The sequence below is a fragment of the Spea bombifrons genome, chromosome 2, assembly GCF_027358695.1.
Source record: "Spea bombifrons isolate aSpeBom1 chromosome 2, aSpeBom1.2.pri, whole genome shotgun sequence".
In the NCBI taxonomy this organism is placed as follows: Eukaryota; Metazoa; Chordata; class Amphibia; order Anura; family Pelobatidae; genus Spea; species Spea bombifrons.
The window spans coordinates 99061127-99083770 of NC_071088.1; the positions used below are offsets into that span (position 1 = coordinate 99061127).

Consider the following 22644-nt stretch of genomic DNA (forward strand, 5'->3'; position numbering starts at 1 on the left):
ATTATGTTTCCTTAACCATGATTCTCCTTTTCTGTTTTTCATGCACCTACACAAAGGATATATTGTTTTTTCAAGGACAGACAAGGCTTTCTAGCGATACCATTTTAGATGTATAGTCTAACATTTAGTATGAATAATACATTAAACTAATATATTAACATGTTTTTGGAAGCTACGGGGACAAAATGGAACATCCCATACCCTGTTCCAAACGTGAAAATTTCTAATTTTATTTTGTGAGGCCTGTGTCTCATTTGGGACTTTTTAGCAGCCCACCAGCCCAAAATAACCACACAAAATGATATATTTTTTTAGAAAGAAGACAACCCAGGGTATATCACTAGGAGCATTTGGACACTTATCATGCAACCAGTTGCGCACCAATCCTTAGGAAAGGGAGCCGTAAAGTGCATCTCTAGATTATAGAAATACCCCACATCGTGGGCTGTGGAAGTTGCAGGGTACAACACGAAACATGCCTGTTCCCTTTTCCAACCTTGACATTTTCAAATTTTATTTTGTGACGCCTATGTCTTATTTGGGACTGTTTTAGAGGGTGATGGGAGTGTCATCATCCCATTAAAAAAAAGTTTATCAAAATCCATGTTGGGTATTTTTTTTCTCTAATGTGTTTTGTGATTTTTATTCATTTTATTTGCAGGTGTAGGGGGGGTGACTGGGCCATAATGTCTTATTCCCTGCATGACAACAGGGATCAGAGATTTTTTTCAGTGTTCCAACCAGCTGATCTAACTATAGAGAATCTGGCAACTTGTAGGGGCACTTTTTTAACTTTCATTTTATTTTCTTAATTTTAATTCATAATTTTTTCGTCTTCAACTTTTCTGAAGCTTCTAATTGGCTGATTGAAGCCAAAATGTCAGCAGCATTCACCAAGCCAGTGCTGAAGCTGACTGGCGCTAAGTATACTCTGCATGGAGATGTGCTTGGCCAGACATATCTCCTGCATGAAAAATAGCAAAGGGGCAAATACATGGGTGGGGGATTCTGTCCCATTTGCAAATGGGACACAATGGAAAAAAAAAGGACCCCTTGGCTATCATATGCATTAAAGTGTCTCTTTAAGCCATTGCTGGTTTCATGTTGGGAGAATGTAAAGGTGCTTGGATGTAAAGCATACCATCTTAGCTGCTAGAACCTCCTTGTCATTGATACAACCACCACACTACCTCTCACTCTTTCTCTGTGCCTTATGTTTGTCACCCCATCCCCTCAAGATTACTGTAAGCTTGCGAGCAGGGCTCTTTCCACCTAATGTATCGGTTTGTCTTAGTCTGTCAATTCTCGTCTTGTCATACTTCTTGAATATATGTATTGTATTAAACGCTGCGTAAACTGTTGGCGCTGTATAAATAAAAAATAATAATAATAATAGTAATAATAATAAATAGCAAGCAGCCTCCCCTCTGTTACAGATGGACACAGTGTAAGATTGTAACTAACAAAATGTACATGTAGCACAGCAATGATAAGTAACCCCTGCCTTCCGTTTTCTCTTGTGTGTAAGTAACCCCGTTAGTGCATCTTTTTAACAAAATATCCATCACCTACAGTATCTCTGTAATCTTTACTACATATAATTGATGAAAGAAAAAAGCAATACAACACCTGCTGCAGAATAAAGTGGCTTAGACACCAAAGATCACAAGTTCATATGGACTAAATTAACTTCAGACTTCTCAGGTTCATATGGACTGGATTTACTTCAGACTGCTCAGGTTCATAACCCTTCCTCACTAAACACATCTAAAGAGTAGATCTAGGCCATATGAACTAGCAGTTTTGTTTTTTTAAACCATCTTACATACACATTCTGCAACAACTATTGGCCAATGTTTCATCCATACTGTCAATGATTCTTCAGTAAAGTTACATAAACTTAAGGCCTTCTTTAGATGGATTGCTTCCATCTGAAGGAGAGACCTCTGTGGTCCCAAAACCTTATGTAACTCTATATTTGGTTCTACGTTGGCCGAAAAAATGGTATGAACTTTAACTAACCACTGCATTGTTAGATAAACCTTTAAAAAAAAAACAAGAATGCAAAAAGAGGTTGGCACAGTTCTTTAATTTACTAAACAAAACTAGAACCTACATGCTTTTCCAGCACATTTCCCTTAAGTGAAGTTAAGTTATCTAAAAAAATAAGAGATCCTAAAACTGACAATATAAATAGCATAATAAAGTCATTTGAGATAGCCCACTGAGTCAAAAGGGCATTCTAGCCCATTTTCTGTTTATATTAAGAATCATTGAAATAAACTATATTTGTTCCATTGTCAGTTTGTTCCATTTCAGTTGTAATATACCATCCTCAAGTGGGACTTTTCCATTGAGGGAATGGTTAGAAATAGGGCCAGGAACCAGATCGTCCATTTACCATATGCATACAGCCACCTTGTGATATATTGAAGCAGAGCACTGTGGTATGACATCATTGCACATTTAAGCTTCTATAAATTTGCAAGGTGGTAACAGGGGAGCTGCAATTGAGCTCTGTGCTACAAAAACACGGACCTCGATCGATTTCACAGGTCTCTAATCTGACCCATGATCCCCACCACTAGCAAAAGTGGGGCTGCAGGACAGGCTGGCATGTTGTTGGGAAGTCATAGCTCTGCAAATAATTTTATATTAATACATTCTGTAGTGCACAGGGAGACATAAATGTATGTTTTTTTTTAATTGTCATACAAAGTTTAAAAAAAAGGATGAAATTGTTGTCTTTTATGTATTCATTTTCCTTTCATGTATTGTTTATTGTATTAACATGGATACATCTATGTTTTGCCACATCATTTACATAAAATACTCTTTCTAAAGTTATACTGAAATCTGCATATTTCAGAAGATGCTTTGCAAATTAAAAAAAACCTGAACGTCTTGTCCGTCTTTGTATTCACGCTCACAGCCGGGACATCACCAAGCTATGGTACATTCACAAGTTGTTGAAGTGACTCCACCTGACTCCTACGAAAGCTATCTGCCCTTACAGGTTCACTACTGCTATCCCATTTTTGCTGTAATGAATCATAGGTTACTATAATTGTTCATCACACATTTGATATAAACCTCATTACATAAGGAACCTACCCACCCAACATGGTTTCCATTTAATAAAATATCCAATATAAACACATTACAGCAAACATCATCCCAATATATGAGATTGTTCTGCTTGGAGGGTATTGGAGGACGTTCCTCCGCTTGTTCTGGTATCAAACTGATTCTTTTTTTCTGGATGGACGTTTGTTGCTATTGCATTCATGATTTGTTGACATGTTCTAATAAATCCCTTTTAAAATGGAAATATGCTAACAGCCTTGTGTAGGCTTTCAGTAATTCATAGTATTATCATCTACCATTTCTGCTGGAGTGGTAGGCCACCTATGTAGCACCCTCACAGTAAAGTGAAACATTCTTACATTACATCTAAGCTTCAGACCTTCTAGTTTTAAACCATGCCATGCGAACACCCTCTGTAATGATCATTCTTTCCACGCTATATACTTTTGTGCATGTGTACTTTAGGGGATTCTACGTAAGCAAGACAAGTGACGTTTGTTTAAAGGGACAACTCAGCATCAAAGTGTATGTGAAGATTGGGGTGTCTTCGTAAAGGGATAATCATGTCTCTTTTTGGGGAGGGGTGTCAGTGATGTTTTGCAGCAATATCAACATTGTGTCAGTTTGATATTCCGCACAGAGCTTTATCTGGCATCTGCTTTCCGATGATATCAGCCGACTAGCAGCATCGTGGGCACGTGACAACTGAAGCGCACCCAAGTGCTCGCAATTCATTTATTCATAGACTCAACCCAGTAGTGCCTAACCACAGTATACCATCAGCATGCTTGGGGTTCCAAGAAAGAAGAAGAAAAACACTCTGGGACACATGTGAAGGGATTTACCGTATTTGCTCAATTATAAGACGAGGTTTTTTTCAGAGCAAATGCTCTGAAAGATACCCCTCGTCTTGTAATCGGGGTCGTCTTCTAATCAGACCTCAAACAGAGGTCTGACTATGAGACTAAGATCCAGACTCCCTGCAGCGTTGCAGGGAATCTGGATCCTCCGGTCTGGTAACCTCAGCTGCTACCGGGCGTCTAGCAGCGAGCGACGTGAAAGCGCGGGCAGCAGCGTACCTTTATCTGCATAGTGTGCTCTCAGAATGGGGGACGCCTCCTCCGCGCCGTGATAGCCGGCCCACTGCCGGGGAGCAGAGCCGGTTGAGGGAAATCATTGATCTTGGCACGGCACTCCAGAAGCAAGACCCCGTTGGACCCGGGGGGCACTGTGCCGTCCCAAAGTCAAAGGCGGATCCGGTAGATTTACCGCTTTAATTCTCTGGAGGAGGTGGGGTCACAGCGCGTCATGCCGTAATGCCGTGGGAGCCGCAGTATACTAAGTGCCTGCTGAGCCATCGTGGTGAGTGAAGTGCTTTAGTTCCTTGAGTGCGTGTCTTGGTTTGGAAGTGTGTCTCAGTGGGTATATCAGTGTCTGGGTATGTGTGTCACAGTGGGTATGTAAGTGTCTTGGTATGTAAGTGGGTAAATTAGTGTCTGGGTGTGTAAGTGTCCCCCTATATGCCACTCTGCCTCTAGAAATGCCTTATACCCCCTATATGCCAATCTGTCCCATGATATGCCTTTTAACCCCCCAGAGTGGCATATAGGGGGTTAAAAGGCATATCATGGGCAGAGTGGCATATAGGAGGGTAAAAAGCATATCAGGGAGGCAGAGTGGCATATAGGGGGTATAAGGCATTTCTGGGGGCAGATGTGCATAACTGGGGGGCAGATGTGCATAACTGGGGGGCAGATTGGCAAATTAAAGGACATGAAACAAAAAAATATTTTTCTCAATCATAGCTTTTATTAAATATGAAAAAATAGTTTACATGAATTAATATTTACTGGTAAAACTTTTTTACTATAGGGTTGTCATAATCAGGCTTTTTCTTTTTTTCCTAAATTAATATTCAGATTTTGGGGGGTCGTCTTATAATCAGGGTCGTCTTATAATCGAGCAAATACGGTACTTTCCCTTTTTCCAAATAAACAAGATTCAGCATCCTTTAAGTGTTCTTAATTCTAAATGTTTTAGGAAAAGTGAGTCCCATTTTCACTAAGTGTTATGCACCCCCATAGCTTGCAGTGGCAAGAATTTTCTGACCATTTATTTATATAGCGCCAGCAGATTCAGTAGCTCTGTTACAACAGTAAAATAAATTAAGATCACATACAATAACAAACTGGTACAAAATGAGAAGAGGGCCCTGGCCTTGCAAGCTTACAATCTAGTCGGTGGTTGAGGGGGAAGTGAAATAGTAGGAGAGGACTGCTTGGATGGGGATGAGTTGGTCGAGTCAGGATGATCTGTAGAGGTTGTTGTCAATCTTCTAGATTTTTGGTAGTATTTTTGTACACAACTTCTGTTATAAACCAACATACTAAGTGTGAAAAAACAAACAAAATACAAGGCAATGTATACCCTGTAATATTCACCCTATGATTGTCAGAAAGATGTGGGGATTTTATACATACTGTGTATCTGTGGCCAGGGCTTACAGCAGGGGTAACATGAATGGTTAGGAAGAATAGGAATATTGGATGGTATGATATATTACAGATAGAAAACCTAGTCAGTGATCAACCTAGGTGCAGCTGGCGGGGGTCAGCCTGGTTTAGAGGGGTCGTCCTTAGGGGGTAAAAGGAGTAGGGGTAGTAGGATTTCTGGCTCTTGGGGGGGGGCAGGATTAGAGAGGTTAATTATTCTTCCCCCACACACACACACACAAATTCACGCACTGTCTTTACATTTGGGGTAATTCCTAATTCAGGACACTGGAATCTGGAAATTGTGGGGTCTTTCTATCAATGTAACTAGTTGAGTAACAAGTTACTTAAAACCTATAAAAACTGACTTTTCTCCCTCATGTTTCCGATATATTCTGAAAAATAAAAAGCATTATCTTCTCCCCGAAAAAAAAATAGATGTACATGTTGCGTGGCTACTCTAAAAATAATAAAGGGGAGTTACGGTTGAATATATTTTGAAAACCTTCGTAAAAAGGGGGTTAAACACCCTCAAACATGGCGGTGAATTTGCAGAGAAAATGAGGTACTGTAAAGTGTATTATCGTTTATAAGACAAGCTCAGACAGCGCGTCCGCCTCGCACACAGGCGCACGGCAGGGATGCCAATGACGAAATCAGATCTGGGCGGAGCCTCCAGCCGTTTGGCATCGGATTAGCTAAAACAAGATGCTTTCCAAAGCTTGTGGGCGGGGCGTATGCTAGTAGCCATGGAAACGGTGCGGACCACCCGTAGTACCCCCAACCTACTGACTATGGCTCAACGGTTCCCCGGATGAAGAAAAGGAGGAGAGGAAATGGTAGGAACGTACATGGGATTGGGGGGCATGGCGAGGGCTGTGGGGTCAATAGGAGGAAAACTCGGGGCGCCGGGGATGAGGGGAGCGTGCATAAATACTGCTGGGCTGCGAGAACGAGACGGCCTGCTGTGAGCTCTGTCTGGGGAGTGGGGGCAGCGGAGGCTGAATGGAGAGTCACTTATCTGTGCCCCGGGGTGATTGTTTTCTTCAGAGGCTGTGGTGTTGTGGTGTGTGTGTGCGCAGTGTAATTGTATGTTGTGTGTGTTCTGTGTGTTCTGTGTAAGTGTGTGTTGTGTGTTAGTTTGTTGTGTAGGTGCGCGCTGTGTTGTGTGTGTGTAGTGTAGGTATGTGCTGTGTTTTGTGTAAGTGTGTGTTAGGTTGTGTGTGTGTAGTGTAGGTGTGTGTTGTATAAGTATGTGTGTTGGCATCCACTGTCCCAGTGCCATGCTGCGTGTTAGGAGTTGGGGTGGGGGCAGGTAAACCCCTGGCTGTGTGAAGCTGTGACACTGATGGGGGTTGCAGACTGTGATTTCCAGCAGCAAGACACAGCATGTATTATCCCGCACGTGGAGTACATCACAGAACGTGAATAATCCCGCGCGTGGAGTTTATCACAGAACGTAGGGGTAGTTTTGCATTCGTCGTAACACTTTTAGAACATTTTAATTGTTCTAGGGTTGTATTAAAATAAAACATTACATAAATGTTGCATTGTTAAATAACAGAGTAACTTGTTATTGTTTGTTTTTTTGTTTCAGCCTGTCCATGACGGGGTCTACTATCTGTTTGAGTTAGAGACTCCTCAGTTATCATCCGTCTGTGTAACTGACCCCCGGTCATCCCATCATTCTAACACAGCTTTCCAGATGCCCTCTTCCAACAATGGGACTGTTTTCAAGTTCAGATCACGCCACGAGAGTGTGGACTGGAGGAGGATCGGCGGCATTGATGTGGACAAAGTGGCCAATGAGCTGGACTTTAACACACTTCAGGATAACATCATGAACATAACCTATTGCAATGTGGAAAATGAGAGATGCCCGCACTGTAAAAATGGCTTGGATCCCATATTGGTCAAGCTGTTTCGCCTTGCGCAGCTATTAATTGAGTACCTGCTTCATTCTCAGGAGTACCTGACCTCCTGCCTGCAGACATTGGAGCAGAAGGTGCAGGCTACCCTCAAAGAAAAAGAGGAAATAAAACTCAAAATGGTGAAACAAAGTGAAGAAGTCAAGAAGTTGAAAGAAGAGTGCAAACATAGGAAGGCCATGATTGCCACCCAGCAGATGATGATCACTTCTGGTGCAAACTCTTATAACAAAGTAATCCTTTGCACTAAATTCAATAACTCTTTATATTACATTAGGCATTATGTATTTCATAACTTATTTGCTCTCATATGAGGTCTATTTTCAGGGCCTGAAATTCTTCCTATATAAATAAGCATGCCAAGCACTCAACAGCAGGGCCAGCTGCATTTTGGTCTACTCCCACCAAGCTCTTTCTTCATCACTATACAGGATCTGTATAGTATATAATTAAGGCCGTGGGGCTTCTTCAGAGTCTCCTTACTTACTGGCTTATGCTTTATGCAGGGCTTTATGCAGGGCTAGGACTTCTTGCTGGAGAACCTGCCAGTATTGACACTTCATTATGAATATTGAAGTCAGGGAGTTGGGACCACAACTCTGCTGTGGGCCTCAAGTGTTTATTGATTGTGTTCGACTAGAGCACTTGACCAACAATTTTTGTATGCAAGTACATTGTATATAGATATCTGTAATAATGTTTTTTTTTTCAATTTTTTTTTTTAAATGACATTATCAATTTATTTAACATTTTTCCCCACTAGTGTCATCATTGTGACAAGGCGTTTGTGAACTATTCGTATTTGCAAGGTCACATACAGAGGCGGCATCCGGAAGAAGCAAGATGTGGTAAGAAATGTTGGAAGCCAAATTTAGTAATATTTACTATAAGAGTAAATTATAGAGATTTAATTCATACCGAACAGAAACGTACACTGTGAATGCTAGCAATAGGTAAACAAATTACTGAGCATCTATGGCTTGTTGTGTAAAGAATAATCCTCATTGACGTCGATGGGCATTTAGCTCATATGCTAAAACTGGACAAACCAAACCTGAGATGGTGATGCAGAGTCTTCCCCTGATTACCAGACATGGGGTATGATACATATTGTACATATGTCGTCATATAAAGGGACACTTAAGTATGCCAGGCAGATCCCTAAACAGTCAATGCATATGAAGGCACTTTGTCAGTACTTTCATATGCATTGTTTAAATTTAAAAATAAAAATGTCCTAAAAGAGATGCTGCAGAGCTGGAGCTACCAACCCCCTCAATGGTCTGGGGGTCTCACCACTGCGCAAAATGGGGGTCTTAATAGGCCATGTCTCCTGCAAGGAAACTAGCCTGGGGGCAAGTGCATATTGAGGGATCCATGCATTTGCCAGGAGGGCTCCCCATACATTTAAAATGTATATGATGGCTGGGGTGTCTCCCACATGCCTTTTGGCGAACAGCAAACATGTCTGCTTATTTTTTCTTTAAGCAGTGTTTTTTTCTGGCCACTCTTCCATAAAGCCCAGATCTGTGGAGTGTACGGCTTGAAGTGGTCCTATGGACAGATACTCAAATCTCCGCTGTTCAGCTTTGCAGCTCCTTCTGAGTTATCTTTGGTCTGTTTGTTTCCTCGCTGATTAATGCCTTGCTTGGTCTGTAAGTTTTGGTGGACGGCCCTCTCTTGGCAGGTTTGTTGTGGTGCCATATTCTTTCTATTTCTTAATAATGGATTTAATGGTGCTCCATGGGATGTTCAAAGTTTTGGATATTTTTTTTATAAGCCAGCCCTGAACTTCTACACATCTTTGTCCCTGACCTGTTTAGAGAGCTTCTTGGTCTTCATGGTGTCGCTTGCTTGGTGGTGTCGCTTGCTTGGTGGTGTCGCTTGCTCAATGGTGTTGAAGATTCTGGGTGTATATATGCAGAGATCATGTAACAGATCGTGCGACATTTAGATTGCACACAGGTGGACTTTATTTAACTAATTGTGTGACTTATAGTAATTGATTGCACCAGATCTTATTTGGGGGCTTCATAGTAAAGAATTATTCTTTAGAATTCTTTAGAACTTTTCTTCATTTCATGAAATCCAAGTGAAAAAAACCCATTTTAATTCCAGGTTGTAATGCAACAAAATAGGAAAAATAGCAAGGGGGTGGGTACTTTTTCAAGGCACTGTAGGACACCAGTGGAGGGATTTGTTTATGGATGTTAGGCCTAGCATTAGCATTTTGGATAAATTGTAGGGGAGACCGTCAAGACAAAAGAGAAATGCCAACCAGAAGAGTGTTGAAATAGTGAAGGCAAAAGATAAGGTAATGAACCACAGTTTTTGTGGCTTCTTAGGAACGCAAGAGATGTGGATGAGAGTGAGGTGGATCCAAGAGACGTTTTCTAGATGCAGGCGGAAGGATCTTGTGATGGATTGACTGTGAGGGATGACGGAGATGACCCCAAAGTAATTAGCCTGGTTAATGGGAGAGATAATGGTGTTGTTAATGGATATTGGGAATTCAGGTACTGAGATGGAAGAAGGGAAGATAATGAGTTCAGTTTTAGATGGATTAAGTTTCAGGTAACGTGACAAGCAGACAAGCAGTTGGGAATACGGGACATGAGAGAAGAAGAGAGTTCAGAGAAGACAGGTAGATTTGAGGATCGTCTGTATATCTGTTATACTGGAAACCAAATGAGTTGATTAGTTTTCCAGTAGATGAAGTGTAAAAAGATGAGAGCAGAGGGCCAATGTTGTATCCTTGGGGGATGCCAACAGAACGTGGAAGAGATGAAGATGTCCTGACTGTAAAGCCCACGGAGAAGGAATGGTTAGACAGATATGAGCAGATCCAGGAGAGAGCCGTATCTCTTACACCCATAGATGAAAATGGGTCAAGAAGAAGGTGGTGAAAGACAATATCAAAAGCAGCCGTGAGATCCATGAGAATTAGCAAACCTTTGGTTATGGCAGAGAGCAAGTAATTTGATACTTTTGTTAGAGCTGTTTCGGTACAGTGAAGGGCTCTGAAACCAGACTGTAGTGAGTGCAGGAGGGAATTAGAGGAGAGGAAGTTGGCTAAGCAATTGTAAACAATCTGCTCAAGCAACTCAGAGGCGAAAGGAAACAGGGAGATATGGCAGTAGTAAGTCAGAGAAGTGAGGTCTAAGAAAGGATTTTTAGAATGGGTGTGATTAGAACATGCCTACATCTTTGTTCTTGGGACAGTTCTAGATTACATGGAAAGATTAGATAGGTGGGATTCCTCCAGTAAATCATCCATTACTTTACTTCATTATGTCAAACAGTTTTTCCTTTTATAATCGGTCATAAAATGTTTGTGGATCTTTAACATGATTGTCAAACTCACCTTGAATCACACTTTTGCATATGTGAGAGTTCTAACCAAATGAAGTATGCATTATGCAGGTCATGTACACCCACTTTACAGGAGAAGCTCAATAAGGTTTTCTTTTCATAGCAAATAGTAATATCAGGAACTTGAAATGTTCAGTTCTCCTAGAGTTAGTGAATACACTCCAGTTTGGTAGCATAAACACTTTGATGCCTAATTTAAAGAAGCATATTTGAGCAATTCAAATTGTAATCATGAGTAACTTTCTAATCGTATCATTTAGTAAGTATAGTTTTTATGCTCTGTGCAATATGTTTTAGGTATTAATTTTATCATGTATAATTTTTTATATGGATTGCTCATCTAGCATGAAAAAACTCTTGGCAGGGTCAAGACCACAGAAAGGCTTCATCTTGGCTGCATCATAAAACTCCTTTGCTTGCAATGAAAGAAGATAAAATGCATACTTCATCCTCAAGGGGGCGTTCTAGCACCAATAGTTTGTGTTTTTGTTAATATTTATTTTTTGTTTCGTTCTGGCAGTAATTACTGAAGTGCAGTATGCTTTTCAGATAAAGCACGATCTGTGTTTGCCGAAGGCATAATAAAGTGAGATTTCAAGGAAATTATAGTGTTTGGACTTAACATGCATTGAGTGTAGCACATTTAAACATAAACAATATGTATATTCTCAAGTTTCTTTTTTTTATATTTTAAAAGAAAAACCAAAGTCTGATACAAGCGGTAAATTACAGCAGGAAATAAACCTTCTAAAGGAAGAATTAAAGTTGACCAAGGGCCAGCTGGAGACCGAAAAGGCTGCACATATAGAGAGGCTGTCAAAGGTAGGGGGCAAATGCCAGTTTTTCTAACAGAACCATAATACAACCTAAAATGAATAATGTGCCGGCAGTAGGAACATGAAACTGCTCTATGTGTGTTGTTAGTGTATGTGGTAGCCTATAATATTGTAGTCTACTCACGGGGCTGGACCCAATTCTGAATAAAAGTTAGTCCGGAAAATGATGGCACAAGGTCAAGGTAAACCAAATTTCTCAATTATAATAACAAATGGTCACGCGCACTCCTAGGTGTAACTGAGACATTTGGTTTACCTTGACATTGTGCCATAATTTGACTGATGCATTACCAATAAAGACAAACATTTATTCGGAATTGGGTCCAGCCTTGTGAGTACCAAAACCAATATATGTCCTGCCAACCCGTGCTAGACAATTTGTTTGCAGATGTTTAGATGAAGAGTTCAGCTTTTGTCATCAGCTGTTGTCCATGTAGTTATAAAAGCTATAATTATGGCGGCTGTGTTGACTGCTCAGAATCACTGATTTAGTACAAAAAGGTTAAGGGATCCATGTTCTGTTTGTAGATTCGTGTATTTTAGCTAGTACGGTTTCCATATGTGTGCTTGCCTTTTCAATAGATGCAAGAAAACAAACAAAGAAAAGAATTTGAAGAAGAAATCCTCAAAAAGTTTGAGAACTGGAAAGCAGAAGAAAACAAGAAATCTGCAAATGAAATGGAGAAAGTGAAGGAGATGTTTATGAAAGAGTTCAAAGAACTGAGTGTTAAGAACAGCTCTTTAGAAGAAGTGAGCGCTTCCAGCTTTCACCTATCACCTCAGTCACATTAACTAGCTTTGATAAAGTCTTGTGTGTTAGTTAAAACAGTAAATGTTACTTTATAAGCAAGAAGACTGCATACAGCAAGGGTAGCCAACAGATCCCCCTCCAGCATTTGTGGGGCTTCTTTAGCCTACACTGACCAAGCATCATCATTATTATTATTATTATTATTATTATTTATTGTTTTATATAGTGCCATCAAATTCCGTAGCGCTGTACAATGGGTGGACAGGACATAACAAGTAGTATGTAACATAACAAATTGACTTACAGAGACAACAGGTGAGGAGGGCCCTGCTCAGACGAGCTTACAATCTAGATATGTGGGATATGTAGTTCTACAACAGCAGAAGCGTTATCTATCACTTATCACAGTTATGAAATATAAAAGTGGTGCTTTTATGGCTAAGACACCGATTGCAAAGAAGTAGAGTTTCAGTCCTATAAAGTATTAAAAACATAATGGCAGCTTAATACCGAACTCTGACACTAACATACATTTTTCGAAGGTCAAAGCAATTTCCATGAAATTAAGACTTGAATCGGAACTGCTTTTGGGTTCCTTTCCTGTGTCTGTCCTCATAGACATTCCACTTCATACCACTGCTTCAATATAGATAATGCTGTCATTCTGAATTTTAGATTTAATCGTTTGGATATGTATTTAATTTTAGGAACTACGGCAAATGAAGAAAGACACTTTGTACAGCAAGTCTGGCGTGGGTGTTCTGCACGAAAGCCCCAGTGGTGGTAGAGAACAGAAGTCCAACTACTCACATGACATTGGAGCAGTGATGGAACTCTTGCATACACAGGTAAATGTTTGACGTAGGTTTTATAGGGTCACATTCTGTAACTGAGAATTAAACAAATTAGTAGAGGTTTTACTTGAGGACACGTTTCATTTTTTAATAGCAGTTTAGAGATAAATATATGAAGCCTTTTCCTTAGGTGCTTGTCCTCAATACTAACCTGTGGGTGATTAATAACCTGTTAATGAAACCATTAATGACTATGATGGATTCTTATTCCATAATTAGAATTTAAATACTATACTTGATTCTGTATATAATGATGTCTTTAGATTAAACTGTAATATTTTTAATAGCATGATTTCTTTATGTTTTGTAGCATAGACTGGAATTTACTTTCAACTTGTTTGTGACCGATTACAGTATTTTAGTTTAGACTTTTTCAGTCAATATATTCTTTTTTAATTGAATGTCTGTGTTTTATGAAGGAACAGAAATTGGAAAACAAAATACATCTGCTTTGCCAAGAACACGACAAAGAAAAGAAACAGGTGCGTAGGTTTGTTTGTTAAAAGAAAACCATACGCACATTCATTTGCATTTCATGAAGTTTCCCTTAGGATGCACCAAATCTGAATTATTTCAGTGATTTAAAAAGTTTTATGAGTCACTAAATCCATGCAACTAAAAGTTCTGTGTTTCCTGGATACGTAATTGATTGTAATCGTTTCATTTCCAGCCTGCATCGCTAGTTTTGTAATATGGGATTTAATTCATTTTGTTTTCTATGTCTCCATGAAGTGCAAGATTTTAGTGGGTTCCTTGTGTTTGTTCATATCAATCTGAATTTGCATGTGTTGGTGTTTTGTTATGCAGTACGTCAGACTACCTTCTTTATATCTTTTTAGCTCACATCCCAAATAGAGAAGCTAAAACGGTCATTAAGCGAAGATCAGAGGTTGCAGAATGATTTGAATCAGAAGCAAATGCATGAATTTGAGCAGAAAATTCTGGAACAAAACGAGTTAATCAGGTCTCAGAAGGAACAGGTGTGTACATATGCTGACAACATCCAGTTGATTGAAACATTTAACTGATTTCCCAATTAAATTTAGAAATAACTTTCATAACCATAAGCTGTCCTTGTGGCTTTTAAGTGCTCATGGTGCTTTTATGCCAGGCAGCTAGTTGGATATCTAGAACTTAAGGTATCTCCCTGATCACAGACCTTTTGGGCTGAGCTGTGACATGGACAGTTCTGTGATACTCATTAGGTTTTGTGGGTTGATCTGATAAATCTGTTACATAATCTAATGATAGATATTGACTTTCAGTTTTTGAGAACATCTTGTTTGGTTTGTCTCTAGACAGGGGAGGGCTGACAAGGGGCAGGTACAGCTGAGTGGCCTCCTGATTCCTTACCCCTCCCATAACATACATAGTCACATGCATACATATACATTCACACCCACTTAACACACTCACATTAACACACACACTAACACTCATATAAACATTCCCTCAAACACACACTTACACAAAAACATACACCATCGCACCTCATTCTGTCAATCACACCTGACACATCACACTGCAGGGTCACTTAGTGCCACGTTCCGTGAACTCTGCCTCTGCGGTGGGATGGACTAGCCAGCCAGGGCTGGCCCGACAATGGAGCCGAGTGGGGCAACTGCTTCAGGCGGCACTTTTGAAGGGGCGGCACTTTGCCGCCCCAACCCCTTTTTTTTTCTAAAGCGGAAGAGAGAGAGAGGGGCGCCGAGTGGTTTTATCTTACCAAGTTGTCAGTACCTGCTCGGCACCCCTCTCTCTCTCCTCTGCGAGCCCTCTAGCTCAGTCTCGGTGCCGGCTTGTAATGCTGAGCACCAGAAGATGATGTCATTTCCGGCGCTCAGCATTACAAGCCAGCACCGAGACCGTGCAGGGAGACTCGCCGCAGGACTTCTGAAAGGTAAGTACAAGGGGGGGTAGGGTAGATAATAGGGAGGGAGGGAGAGGAAGGGTAGATAATGGGGGGGGGCATTTTAAACTTCGCCCCAGGCGGCATTTTGTTAATTCTTGCCACCTAGGTGACAGAATTAAATAGCATCTAATGATATATCATGAAGCATTTTAAAAAATATATAAAATGACTAGTGTTTCTTTTTTCTTAAAATAGTAGAAAAAGTGTCATGTGTTTCCTAATGCTAATACTTTGTGCAATAAATAGCAAGTCTACCAAAAATGCTGTGTCATGAGGTTTATATTCTACATATGTTTTGGGATTATAATGTCATATGTAAAGGTTAAGGCCTCACCTAGAGCTTTGCAATTTAAGAAGTGCCATTTAAAATCCAGGAATAAAAGACACCCAGGCACCCCAACAGCTTCATACACAACGATTAGCTTCCATATGTGAAATTGAAAAGTGTGACTACACATTTATTTAGGTCAGTGTTCATGAGTAAATCTGTGCCCTGGTTCTACATACAGTCTTGACTCCTCCAGTTTATTAGCGAGTAAACATATCCCTGTTTATTTGTGTTTGATTAATTGGTGTTCATGTGTTTCTGCAGATAAAGAAAATGGCTATAAAGACATCAGCATCTGTCCCAAAGCATACAGGTAATACATATATTTCCACATGACCTTATATTTAAACATATTTTCAAATGAAATATTAGGTAGAGCTTATTTGGACTGTAAGAACGCTAGCGCTACCCACACCAGTGCGTACCAGCGTATCAAATACTGGATCCCTTAAACAAAAAACCACAGGAATACCGTGGGGCGCATATGGTGGACTTTTTATTCTACAGAAAACTATGTTTTATGCACCCTTATATGTCCTTGATTGGAGCACAAATGTTGCAGCCATTTTTAAATACATATTACAGTACTAGTTTTTAACCCTTGTACTCTGTATGCATTTTATTTTAGTGGACTGGTGATGGGGGCTATAACTAAATGGGTAACTGGGATAATCCCCTAGCTGCCCTGGTTGATTAAGCACTTAACTTCATCATTACTATTTTTATAAGGTTAATTTGCTTCCAACTATGATTTTGTTGTTTTATTCTAGAGCGCTGCTGGATACAGTGTAATATTTTTTGGGGACTATTTAGAGATTTTGCTATTCTGTGTATAATAGTGTTGTGAATGGCACAAAGCAAAATGAAAGTTCTTTAGAGGGATTTTCTTTATTTTAGCTACAGTTACATTGGATTAAATGTTTTTAATTTAATTGATTTGTTGCCTTAGTTAATGTTGTGTCAAGGCCATCTGTAGTATCACAGGAAGATGAAGCTGAAGCGAAATCAAACTCCTTGGTAGCACGTGGTGAGTGTTCTTATGTCTTCCAGTAGAATAACCACCAGTCACAACAGTATGTTTATAAGTGTGTGTGTGTTTACCTGCATGCGGTGTTTATACAAAAATATTTATTGTGCATTTAAAATGCAGTTGAATTTTTTAACAACTTTTTTTATGCTGGAGAAACAGGGTGTGAAAAATGCACCTTTTCGTTATAGTTGCATGAATTCAATTGCTTACTATTTTCGCACAACAAAGGAAGACATCAGTGCACAAACAGCAAATACTATTTAAAATGTGATGTGGTGGCACGCTAGGAAATATATGGCCATATAATGTGACGGAATCCGCAGTATTTATGCCTTGGATAGGTGCCTTTTGTGTATTATTTGCTGGGTGTGTGTGCTGTCTACCATTTTGCCATTTATTTATCTTATGCGCTGCCCTGCCTCTAATTCAAGCTGTGTATTTCCAGTGATTCTTTACTTTTTAGATTTTTTCCGTTTCTGTGTATTTCCTTCTGTCTTGTTTGCTAATAGAGCAGTTTCATATCCTGGAGCCCATTATGGAGCTTTCAGAGGAGGACAGAGGTAACGCTGTCATGGTCATCATGTTGTTAAAATGTTCTTTTATTAATCATTTTTCACAATGCTTATTACTGTATGTCTATGCATGTTGACAAATATACTTATTGATGCGATCAATTATGTCTCAGTCACTAGTGTGAAAAGCTAGACCAGGGTTGTCCAACCTGCGGCCCTCCAGCTGCTGCAGGACTACATCTCCCATATTCCTCAACTAGCCCCTTAGCTGAAAGAGCATTATGGGAGATGTAGTCCTGCAGCAGCTGGAGGGCCGCAGGTTGGACACCCTTGAGCTAGACTGTTGGAAGTGTAAATACATAATTGTAATCTTGCATGTTCCATTGGTCTTTGCTGCACAGCGGTCTAATTACTTCATTGTGTTGTAGCTGCAAATTGTTGAGAAAATTGCAGCACTTCATCCCCTTCAGTCCCCCACTTGCTGACTCTTGTGTTATTTCCATTATTATTATTTGGTTTATAGTTTGTAGTGTTTGTGTTTTTTTTTTCTTGCAATACCTTTATGGTTAAACATTTGATTATAATATATTATATGAACATCCTGTTTTCTATGCAATTACAGATGTAGCGATTGAGAAGAAAACAAGCACAAATCAGAATTTTTTAAATGCCATAAAGAAGAACAAAATGCTCTCTAAAGAGCTGAGGTCCATAGTGGAAGAGGGGCTGAATGAAAAACTTGAAGCCTTGGGAGTTAAACCGGTAAGTTTGCTAGCAAGCACTTTTACATTGCATTTAATATGTAAACTCTCTTGGTATGAAGGATACCAAGCGGTGCCAACAAAAGTATGGCATCTTAAAGTTCCAACAATGATAATCTTTTGAAATAATCATTTTATCTATAAATGTACAGGGCACGCGTGGTATGTCACGTGAAGACCTCAACAGAACTTTAAGTGTAATGCAGTCGTCCAGAGAAGAAAAAGAAAAGCTGTTACCAGAAATTGCATATTATCGGTCAAGCCTTCTCCGTCTTGCCAGTTCCAAGGCTGAGGAACGTGCATCATCAACATCGTATTGTAAACCACCTCATGCATCACAATTATTAGCTGAGCGTAAGGGTTTTTCATTAACTCATTTATTATTTTTTTAATAAGTTTAGGGTTGACTGATTTTATCACATTGTTTCCTTATGCAAAAACTGTTAGAGCAGGTGTATCAAGGAGTACTAGTCTGACCTTTACATTAAGACATTAAAAGGCTAGACAAATTAAAGAAATATGTCCCCAAAAATAATAAGAACTCTGACTGGTTGTTTTGGAACTGAGTCTCTGACTTGAAAGAAAAGAATTTATAGTCCCCAGGGAATTGCCAGAATGAAAAAATTGCTAAACATTTTGGCCTCCGATCCCACTAATAGAATTATTATTTTTGGTCATGACACAGCATTTCCTTTATTTAGACTTTATACTGAAGTAGAACGTTTACTGCCTTCTCCCTACGCAAAACACTGTACCACATCATTCAGCCAGGGTGCAGTACTGAATCTGTAAAACACAAGTTCTATTTTTTCATTTAAATTACAGTTAACGAAATGAAGAATGTTTATACGCATGAAGACTGTTTATGCTTATTTCCCCCACAGCGGAAACACCAGCCTTCGAAAGTCCATCTTCAACATTAATGCTAAAGAAATCCAAGTCCAAAACATCAGTAGTGAAACGTTCTCAAGATGAGTTCCAGACTCAGCCACAAAGCCCTGTGCCCATAAAAAGCTCCACACCAAAGTAAGACCCTTATCTGTTTGTTGTTATAGACATCGACCTTTAAAGCATTACATTGGCTGATAATGGATGTCTTTTTTTTTAGAAATAAAATAGTTTCTGTGAAGGACTGCCGTGTGGCGAAGCGTTCCAGTATTACGTAAGTTTTTGCCTCTGGAACTTGATGATTAACCCCATATAGTCATGGGTATCCACAGAATTTTTTCTAGGAGGGGCAAAATATCATCCCTACTTTTCTCATCTCCCACCCCAATACCTTCTCCCCATTGCCTACGTTTGTTGGCTCAAGAGAGGAGTTTCCTAGTGGGAATTAATTACCCATTAATAGGAAATATACGACCACAGTAGTAGTAGCTAAATGTGCAACATGAGAACTTTAGTTTACGATAGCTGGGGTGGTAAAGATTAGCCAAGACTACCCCAGCCTACAATTCCTATGGTGTTCAGCCAAAAAGGGCTGACTGTATATCATGGGAGATGCAGTCAGTCAGCAACAAAAAAGTTAAGTGTGTAGTCTAGGCCACCAAAACCCCAGTCTATAACTACAATTCCCATGAAGTTCAGCCAGCAATATGGCTGTTCAAATATTACCGGTATTATAGATGCAGTCAGCTAAAGTTAGTGTTTGTACTGAAGACCTAGTGTACCCCCCACCATTATCCTCATAATAATCAACTGCCAATGTTGTTTGCTTAACATCATGGGAGTTGTAATGAAGAAAAGTTTTAGTGTTGCCCTGTAATCCACATAAAACATTCTGAGGTATTGAAAAAGAAGGTAATAAAAAAGGGACAAAAAGGCCTTGGACCAAAATAGGACACTTGGTGGCTTTGCAGTAGTTGTGGCTAACATTTGGCACTCGAAGTGCTGTTATTACATTTCTCATGATGTTCAGCCAACCAAATGGATGGCTGGAAATCATAAGATCCATAATGATATAAAAGCTAACCTTTGGCACTCTAGGTTTTTTTGGAATGCAAGTTATCTTGATTTGATTTTGTATGTGTGATTAAGCTATCCATTTTTGAAGAGTTGATCTCCACACATTATAGTTTTGTATGTCAACGTCACTGTTTCACTTTGCACTTTTTTTCTACGGTGTTTCAGTTAATTTGTTTCACTCTCCTTATTCATTTTTACTTCAGCACACCACCCTTTAGCTCGGATGAGGAAGAAGAGGATATGAACGGAACTCCTGTGCAGCTGTTCAGGTCTGCTGATCTTTCAAAACCAAAAACTTCATTTGACAAGAAGGGTAGCGGAGACTTTGCAGTAAACAGTGACTCAGAAGGAAGTTTACTGGAAGAAGCTGAACCCCAGAAAGCGCATAAGCAAAATATTCAGATAAAAGCTCCTATCAAGCCAGCAAGAGGTGAGAATGACAAACACCTGTATGTGGTACATAAAACAATGCATGTCTCCACTTCATTGATGACAGCAGCTAGATATTGTCAAGAGCTTAATAAGAGCTGGCCAGGTAATTCATGGCATCGGTATACCTCTAAAGCAGCTCTATACCTCCTTCCATTTTCTTGTAATCAAGCTTCTAACATCAAATAATAATAGAACATTTAAACATCATTTATTACATTTTCTCTTGAAAGTATATTTTTAATACACCCATATTGCATATTTATTATTTAGTAGCAACATTGGTGAGAGAACGTACAGAACAAATCGAGAAGCAGGTGGCATCCTATTCAAGTGAAAATAAACCAGCTGGCAGTGTTGATGTAACCCGGCCATTTTTGAAAAAGGATCCAGTTATGGAGTTTAAGGTGAGTAAACTTTTGTAGCATCAACGCGTTCCTGTGAAATGATTCAGAAGCCCACTGGTAACTGGCAAATGAGATTCCATTGTTGAATATTAAGCCACAAAATATAAATGAAAAAATTGAAAAATATTTATTGAAATGTTACTGAAGACCTACATTTGGCTAATTTTGTACATCTTGTAGAGTATGTTTTATTGTAATCACAAAAGAAATGATAACGTTCTAGTTATTTAAATCAGCGATAGTGGTTAGTTTTGTATACCTGCACCGTTAACAGAAGATGGGTGTTATGGCTAAACAGAAACTGATGTGGGCTTTACCTCCATTGCCTGCTTTACACACCAACATCTTCTACTGATGCCCTTACATTTTTGGTAAACAAATTGATCTTAACTTCCTTCTAAGTTCACCCTCTAACCATTCCTTCCACACATCAACTTCTTGTAATCCACCCCTTACCTCCATTCATATTTCCCCTGTACATCTAATCTTTAGCCTGCTGAGCCTCTCTAGTTGTTAATAAGGAAATAAACATTTGTGACAAAATAGTTTTGGCAATATATGCATTTTATTTAAGTTTTTGTTGGCTTGTCCATTAGGTTGATGACATCGAAGACAGTGATTTTGACAGCTTGTCTTTGGAAGAAGATGCATTTGAAGTGCCAAGATCTATGAAGAAACAACAAAATGTCACAGTACCCAGGAATGGGTTTTCGCCTGCTCCTGTTAAAAGTGCATTTGGTCCTGCAAAATCAACCAAACCAGGTATTTGTTTCTTCTTTTTAATGAACATCTTAATAAAACACTGGCAACCAAATTAAATATTTACATTGTGCCAATAGTAGACTCTAAAAGTTCTATAGCATCTTCCATGGACAGAATGCATACATTAGCACCAGCAAACTCCCATCCCACTGCTCATTATGAAAGACAGTCTCTATTTAATTTTGCCTGATCCAGGCTACATTCATTGTGTGTGATCCATAGATATATATATATATATATATATATATAGATATATGGTTACATTACATTTAATGTATCTTACCAATTTAGCTAAATAGGAAAAAAACATTTATGTATATTTCACATATATCCACAAGTATGACCAAAGCTTACGTACATTTTTCTTTTACAGAAGCTCGTGAAGTAGATGCCTCCAGCACACTTGTAAGCTCCTTAGTTTCTGTAAGTGACTTCAGTGACTGTTCTGATCTAAACTAAGCAGAAGTCGTCTGCTGACAGTCTGAAAATACGCAGTCCAAAGTAGTTTTGTTGTCATTTAGGTGCATATATATATGTATATATATAGCTTTTTTTGCAAATGAAATGCACTTTTTGTAATTATACATTTGATATTCTATTTTTATATGAGCCATATTTTTTTTCTTGTGTGTTTATGAAGATATTTTGGCCAGTGGTACTATATTTATATTACAAAGGTACGTTACAACATGAGTGTGTGTGCACATTACATCATTTTCTTCACTGAATTTAGAAAACAAGACATTTCTTATGCTTGTATTGTCCCATCTACAGACTTGGAAATATATGAGAAGGTACAGGGTAAAAGGTAAACCTATGTAAAATTCAGTAATAATAATATGAATTATTATGGCACCTTTTAAAACAAAAATAATTCTACTTATCTGAAAGCTGCCAAACAAAAAAAACAACTGATAGTCCTCACACCTACAAAAATACCGTGAATGTGTAGAGATGAACGTAGAGATGAAGTTGCTGATATCCAAGCACACGTTTCTGCAGCAGATATTGTGATGGATTCAATGAAGTGACATTAAATATAGCACCAGGCTCCAAAATAATTGCATCTCTTCCTTCACCTCTAGTATACCGGGCACATTATGAGTCCTTTAACCCCTTCTTTTTGTGACCGCACAGGACCTCTCTGCTCGCCTAGACCATGTTCTGCTCCCCTGCTACCCCCTCTCCCAAGCTATCTCCTCGCAATACTTTAATCCC

At 39.2% G+C, this 22644-nt stretch overlaps 1 protein-coding gene across 2 annotated transcripts; it reads left to right on the plus strand.

Moving 5' to 3' along the window:
* The first annotated feature begins 6320 nt into the window (after positions 1-6320).
* On the plus strand, positions 6321-22382 carry DZIP1 (DAZ interacting zinc finger protein 1). 2 transcript variants are annotated; one of them, XM_053455366.1, is made up of 18 exons: positions 6321-6418; positions 7177-7740; positions 8271-8355; positions 11577-11701; positions 12298-12465; positions 13174-13314; positions 13740-13802; positions 14160-14300; positions 15825-15873; positions 16510-16587; positions 17725-17864; positions 18016-18217; positions 18748-18889; positions 18972-19025; positions 20032-20258; positions 20531-20664; positions 21261-21426; positions 21800-22382. In XM_053455366.1, the coding sequence occupies exons 1-18, from the start codon at positions 6416-6418 to the stop codon at positions 21883-21885; spliced, it is 2568 nt and encodes an 855-aa protein (XP_053311341.1). In that variant the 5' UTR covers positions 6321-6415; the 3' UTR covers positions 21886-22382. The 2 variants fall into 2 exon arrangements, with proteins under 2 accessions (XP_053311341.1, XP_053311342.1); XM_053455367.1 differs by having other exon boundaries at positions 17731-17864.
* The last annotated feature ends 262 nt before the right edge of the window (positions 22383-22644 follow it).